The 7,527-nt window shown below is 31.9% G+C and overlaps 1 protein-coding gene across 1 annotated transcript; it reads right to left on the minus strand.

The window, feature by feature from the left end:
• Positions 1 to 1,037: 1,037 nt before the first annotated feature.
• LOC105640972 (persulfide dioxygenase ETHE1 homolog, mitochondrial) lies at positions 1,038 to 6,738 on the minus strand. The gene is given in 9 exon segments (XM_089716058.1): positions 1,038 to 1,473; positions 2,927 to 3,022; positions 3,104 to 3,128; positions 3,842 to 3,895; positions 3,972 to 4,031; positions 4,114 to 4,155; positions 4,266 to 4,400; positions 6,031 to 6,138; positions 6,213 to 6,738. Coding segments are annotated over 8 exon segments (690 nt in total). The 5' UTR covers positions 6,393 to 6,738; the 3' UTR covers positions 1,038 to 1,473; positions 2,927 to 2,936.
• Positions 6,739 to 7,527: the final 789 nt, after the last annotated feature.

The following is a 7,527-nucleotide window of genomic DNA, read 5'->3' on the forward strand; positions in this document are numbered from 1 at the left end:
GTGGGCTTTGATTCCTCTAAACCCCAAGAGGATACGTAGGCAATTTAATTTTTTTTTTAAACAAAAAAAAAAAATAAGTTCAAGCCCATTTTTTTTTTTTTAATTTTGTTCAAACTTAAAAAAAAAAATTCAGTTCAAAATTTTTTTAAAAAAAATCATTATGTTCAACACTCAACAATTCAAGTCTTTAAAAAAATAAATTTAATTGAAGTATTTTTTAATTTTTTAGGTGTATTTTTTAATTTTTTATGTTCAAATAATTTTTTTTAAACCGATCTTCAAAATTTAAAATTTTTTAGGTGTATTTTTTAATTTTTTTATGTTCAAATAATTTTTTTTTAACCGGTCTTCATATTTTAAAATTTTTTAACTGTATTTTTCAATTTTTTATGTTCACATAAATTTTTTTTTTAAACCGGTATCCAAAATTTAAAATTTAAAATTATGCGATTCGCCGGAAAACCAATCGGAACCGTCGGTTTTGTAATCGGATCGGAACTGGAACCGGAACCAGAAGCGGACGGTTCGGAACCGGAACCAGAAGCGGACGGTTCGGAACCGGAACCGGACCATTTCGGTTCGGTTCCGGAACCGGGACCGCCGGTTCCGGAACCGTGGCCATGTCTAGGTCAAGCAAGCTCAAGTTCAGGCATGTCCGAGTTTCACAAGATTCAACTCATTTACAACCCTAGCTTAACTTAATCAATTTTAAATTCCAATTTTTTTTTGAAAGGATTTTAAATTCCAATTGATCAAAGAAATCTCTTATCTTGAGCTATAAGATCGCCTACCGACATCACCCTAGAGTACTACCGATCAAGCATAAATAATAAATAAACAAATAATAAATGTACCATTAAAATAAAAAAAATACAACTTAATCAAACTAATCTAGTTCGATTTTTAAGATTTTTGATAATCTCAGTTTCAATTATACTAAAAAATAGTTTTTTTTTTTCCCAAACTGAATGGAACCAGAAACACACTGATCTAAACAACCAATATCGTAAGCGATCCTGTTCAATTCCAAAGTTCAGTTTAAGAAAAAATGAAAATTAAATTTATAGTTTTTGCAGTTTGGTTCGGAACAGAACTGCTTGATTCCACAGCGCCCTAAATAATTGCACTGAAAATAATAGTAAGAACAAATCTATGTCCAACCGTTCCATCTTTCAACATAGGTTTTTTATCAACCAGAATAAAAGCTAATTACATAAAAAAAAAATTAAAAATAAAAAAAGATGTGCCTTTTCATTTCATTGGCAGCAGGGTGATGCAGTCCTCGAGTGAGGTATTGTACAAAGTCGTACGGAGCAAAGATACTGCTGATCAACCTTTGTTGCAGTATCTCAGTACAAATTATCTCAGTATCTCAGTTCAGATATAGCTGAAATTTTATTGCAACAGGAATGTGCCCAGAAATATCTCATTACTCCACTGATAAACCAAAGGCTTGAACAAAGCCCATTTTATCTGCAAGTACAAATTATGGGCTTAAACAGAATTGAAACGTATTACTTCATTCATTCCATAATTTTTGTCCTACTCAGTTGGTACATAAATAAAGCAAATACCTTTTGGTGAAAAATCTCCAGGCATCAATTTATAGATGAACACTTAATCTTCTAATTTTTGGCTCTCTGGCTTTTTATATCTGGTAAACATGGGAGAAATAGGTTGGATTGGTATGTTCTTGAGGGTTTTGTCGAAGGTGATTAAGATATTTGGAGAAATAGAACACAATGGTGACAGGCTCTAAAGGAGGGAATCAAGAGACCTGTTGATATTGTTCCACCAATGATGGAAAACGACGACAATGGAGATCAAAAGGTTGGTGAGAATGCAATCAGATTTTGAAAAGCACCTTATTCTTTGCCGTCATTAGCAATTTATAGAGTTTTGGAACAATCAACGTCTCATTTTCCAATTGAATCCTTTACACTTCTTCTAGAAAATTCCTTAACCGACCAATAGCATGCAAAAACAAGACAAGTTCAGATTTGGGTTTGTTTTGCAAAACAAGCATTTGAGCTACAGCTACAGAACCAGAGTCACAGATGAACACCATCTGAGAATTGGGACTAAGATTTAACTTGAAATGTAGAGAGAGATTGGACGAGAAACATAAACACAGTATGTTATTTTTTACAAATTTTTGTTTTTTGGGTTCCCAGTTGTTGAATTTGGGGATAAATGTGGTATCCTCGTGAGAAATTTTAAGGATGGATTTATTCTTTTGCAATTGTTTGCTTTTTTTTTCTTGGTGTGTTTGATTCTCTTGTTTTCTTCAGAGCTGGTGAGCTATGGTTATCTATTAGTGGTGGGTTGGAGGAGAGAGAAAAAGCAAAGATGAAATTGGAGAGAGAGGTTGTGCTCAGGTGAGAGAAAGAAAGACTTGTGAGCTATAAAAATTTTAATCATTTTTAAGCTAGCATGGCGTCCAACTGGCATTCCAGCAGCCAGAGTTGATTTAAATCGACAAAAATCATTTTGCTGTGACACCTATAAAAGATTAGTAACTTAAGTGATGAACTGAATAGGGACGACAAAAAGAAAAAGGGTTGAATTCAAGGACAGCGGGTAAACTTAAGCCAAACAATTTAGTACGAGTCATTTAATTATAATAGAATGACATGTATCTACTAAGTAATATTAGGAAAAAAAAAACTAAGCAAAAATTATAGTTTAACCATATTAACTATATATAATTTTGTTAACACAGGTAAAAGTCAAACTAGGACAAGAATTATGGGATGAAGGGAATATTGCTTGTTATCACAGCACAACCGGCATCAGTTGAGATATGAATGGGGTATTAATGGTTGAAATAAATCCAGAAGCGGGGGAGAGATAAGAGAGAGAGATCACAATTTAATGAAGTTCCAAACTCATAATTTCTTCCAACAGTACTCTGAAAGGAACACACCTGATTATTTCTAGTTTGCTGACAGATCTTGGAAACCACAGACCATAGTAGCAGGAACAGCTATGTCAATCATCTTAGGATACGGAAGTTTCAGATCTGGAAAATAATTCATCATATGTAAGAACTCAAGAATGAATATCGAGTATAATCGATGCGAAAGTATATCTTGACACTTACTTTCCATGATGGTTTTGAAGGCTTCCTGCAAACAGATTATACCAATTACCACAGCAGTTAGAGATAATGGTGGGAAGTATTCATATCAGGAAAACCACGTAAAAATATGAATGATATAAATAACTAATATAAATACTGTACAGAATTCTGCCAAAATTAATGATAATGAATCAGCAGGCAAAGAAACCAATGAATTATTTTTAATGTGTTGTTGAGATTTGAAAAATTTTTGTAAGATACTCATTAGCTATTTGACAAATTTTGGAGGAAATTTTAATTTCATATTAGTTTATTTTATACTTATCCTACAAGTAAGATTAAGATAGGCAGCAAGCATGTATTGCTTGTAATCTTGGAAAGTTAAGCATTAGAATGGTTAAAATTAACTTATGGTTGAGGTATGGCACTATCTTAAGGCCATCCACTTTGCACTTATTCTATGTAGAAACTCTAAAATATACAAGAGTTGCTGCAATCAATGAAATCTGCCATATTGAGGTTCATTTTACAAAACCTGTAATTTGAGCGTGTATTATGTTGTCACCTCTGCCATTTATAACATATATCAAAAAGGAAAGAAAGAAAAGCCCGACTAAATTGCACAATTCCAGTAGGTTACACGTTGGTTTGTCTTGAAGGTATTTTGATAGGTGTTACCTAGAAATAATAATTTAACAAAAAAAAAAAAGAAAAAAAAAAGGAAGATTATAACCCAACATGTTATGTCATAAGGATCACCTCATCTTTGGTTAGCCTGGGATTGTACAGCATTTCCTCTCCAACAGTACTAACCTGTGCGTCACACAAAGGTTAGCATGATCAGCTGGACAAATAAGATATATAACAGAGGTAAGAAATGGCTCCATACAGTGAATCCCTTGTAATCATGAGCAGGATAGATCAAAGTATCCTTGGGCAAGGTGAATATCTGATTCCAACAAAAATACAGCCAGGTTAACTCATGTTTCATTATCTGTACACTTTCTAGTTTATTCATTTCATGTCCTTGCCTGTGAATGCATTGACTGATAAAGTTGATGTGAACTTCCGCCCTGTAAGTAAATATTAATAAGGTCAGAAACACTGCTTGATATCTTCTATACAATGTACCCTTAAGAAAAATCGAGTGCTCAGTAACATTCCAAAATATAAGTTAGCAAACCTGAAAATCAGTTCTCCCACATCCCCGTATTAGTAAAGCGTCCCTAGTAAAAACCATCTTTGGTTGTGGCTAATCAGGCCCATCTCCAGTAAGATAAGTAACACAACCTAATGTATGCCCAGGGGTAGCTCGAACCTGCCAAAATAAAATAACAAATGATTGGGTCCAGTAATGGGTGGATAGATAGAGACAAAAAGATGAAATGAACAAAAATCAATGTGCAAAAACAGTGAAAAGATAATAAATGCATTGGTTGCTCTTGCTACTCTTGTACATATTATATTTGGTATATGCATTGCAATGACAATAATGCATTACCATCTACCATGTATCGTCATGAACGATGGCTTCGCAGGTTATCACTGAATCTCAGACACAATTCATATCATGTGCAGAGCACTTTTTCGTTAGAGGGAATGCATTTTGCATCTTTCTAGTACTATGTTTCTGTACTCACTTTAATACTATTTTCTCTTGATGTCATCAAAGTAATACTATTTTTCTCTAATATTATTTCTCTGTACTATTCTACAAATAACCTTCAACTTTAAAAAAGAAAAAGGGAAAAAAAGGTTATTAACAACTTAGTAAGTCCATTTATGAATTGTGCTTAGTAAGTGCAGCCTCCAGCAATCAAAAACACACAGACCAACTAAAGATTGACTCTACCAGATAGTTTTGACTCTGTTTCTAGGTATAATGTTAAGAGGTTCTTTGGCAAAAGGTATAATAACTCACATTTAAAATATAAGAAAGGAGGGAAAAACTAAGCCCATGAACATTAAAATTGTAGAAATTTAAAAAGCAATATGCCACTATGCATTTCGATTATTGAAAGCGTCTAGAATTCTAACACCAATTTTGGGACCAACTTTAATTACTCAAATATCTCTTTGCTCTTTGTGTTTTATGTATAACCTGCTTTATGATTAAAAGAACACTAATGCTTACTAAGAATAGTACTGGACCGGCATCCTAAGTTGCAAAACAAAATTAGAACCTTCTTGAAAATGTGAACCTATAAATTTAGAGCCATCACCCCAATGACATATTCAAAACAAGATTGTGACGTAGAATCCTTACAACATTATGAAAAAATTAAGTCAAATACTTCTCAAAACAATCCTTGCATACACAGCTGAGTTTCGTGTTTATCATGAATCAAAGAATGAAGTATTGGAAGCTATTTGGATGATTATTTTTTAGTGCTCATAAACTTCGTGATAATGTAGTTTATAAATTTGCTTTGGTTGCTGGGATCAGAAAAGATTGACTTGCATCTTCTTTAACTCCAGCTATTAATCCTAGATTATGAAATTTCATATTTTCTAGTATAATTTTTTTTTTTTTTTGGTAAGAAATATCAAGAGTTGGTTGCTTCATCTAACTTCCAAGGAACCCCTTTCCTTTGCTGCTAAAATTATTTGCCACAAACGACTGTTGAACCTTAATCTAACAACAATCTTTATCGGCAGAATAAAGATAACACTACAATCTTTATAGCCTAATGTTCTGCACACTTCTTTTTTCTCTTAAAACAAGTTACAAATATCCAAATTTTGCCAAAAACCCACTTCTTTTAAGTTGGAAGGCAATGTTAAAATTTGCTTCTTATTTCAGCGTACATATTCAGATTTAAAATATCCAGGATAGGCTGACAGAATTGAGAATCTGAAGATTTTAGGATATTTGAGATGATTCGGCCTTTCTTCAATTACTTTGCACAAAAAAGCTACATTACAAAAGCTAATAACATGAATGGTACCTCCAGAAACAAATCGCCGAAATGTATTTTATCACCAGCTTGAATGAGAAGATCAGCTTTTGAATTGCTAGCTTTTGAAATAATAGATTTCACGCCAGGAAGCTTTGTCTGCAAATTGAGCATAAAAACTGATGAAACATTTGCGTTTATAAATGTAATTTGCAAATTAAATGCAGCCAAACCTTTATCAATCCAGTTCCCGTCACATGATCAGCATGCACATGAGTATTTATAGCATAAATTAGCTTTAATCCTAACTCTTTTACAAGGGAGAGGTCTCTGTCCACTGTTTTATCAACTGGATCAATCAACTGCACAGAAAAGGTTATCACACACACACACACACACACACACACACACATATATATATATATATATATATATAATTAGATCACAAGAATAAAGAAAAATTGATGATAAAAAAAAGAAAAAAAGAGAACCAGTGCAGGTTGATCAGGGTGAGCAACATCAGCCAGCAAATAGGTATCAGTAGAGGACTCCTTCTCGAAAAGCTGGCGAAACAAGAGCTTGCTTGAGAGCCCAGAAGACGACGCCGCATAATTGCTCATTGCGCAGAATCTGGGCACTGCGTATTGCGACTTTGAAAAGGATGATGGCGTCGAAAGAGAAAGTCGAAGCATATTTAAACGAAGCATTGTTGTTATGATATTCAATTTGGCGGTGAAATCGGGCAGCACTTCGCTAAATTGTGCTATTATTGAAAGTGATTCGATGTTGAACCTATCGCCCGTGCCTCCACTCTTTTATCTTCTTTAAGGGACAAAGACAAAAACGTTCAAGCCAACTTCAAGCAATTTATTTGTATTAAATTGCTTGAAGTTATCAGCAGATTAATGTGCAAAAAATAATATTGACACTGAAAAATTTTTTCTCACTAAATGAGATTAAATTTAAAAATTTTAAAGCCTTATGTATTTATTTAAAAGATATTTTAAAAAAAATTAAATTCTCAAATGTCTAATTATTTTATATGTAATTTTTAAAAAGTATTTTTAAAAAATTACATATAATTAAATCATAAAAAATTAAATGAAATTCAAAATAATAGAATAAAATATTGAATAAAAAGAACGAAATATGTCTAAATAATCATTTTTTCATTAATTCAAACTTCTATAGTTTACTTTTTTTCAAAAAATTTATTAGACTAAAAAAGGAATTCGTATTTGATATATTAGTCAAATTTATAATTTTATACTTCTATTTTTTTATTAAAATTAGAATTATAAAAAATTTTAAAATATAATAATATATAAATAATCCAAATACGTGAAAATCATAAAAAAATAATATATTTAAAAAATTTTATTTTAATTTCATTTTATTTAACTAAAAGACTCTAATAATAATTATTCATCATATTTTAAAAAATTCAAAATAAGTTAGAAGAATTTAAATTTTATTTTCAATGCTTAAATTAAAATTTTCGATTTCCCCGCCAAACTAAACCAAAACTAAGCCCCTGGATATGATCAA

The sequence above is a fragment of the Jatropha curcas genome, chromosome 11 (assembly GCF_041381405.1).
Source record: "Jatropha curcas cultivar XTBG-Jc1 chromosome 11, XTBG_Jcur_1.0, whole genome shotgun sequence".
In the NCBI taxonomy this organism is placed as follows: Eukaryota; Viridiplantae; Streptophyta; class Magnoliopsida; order Malpighiales; family Euphorbiaceae; genus Jatropha; species Jatropha curcas.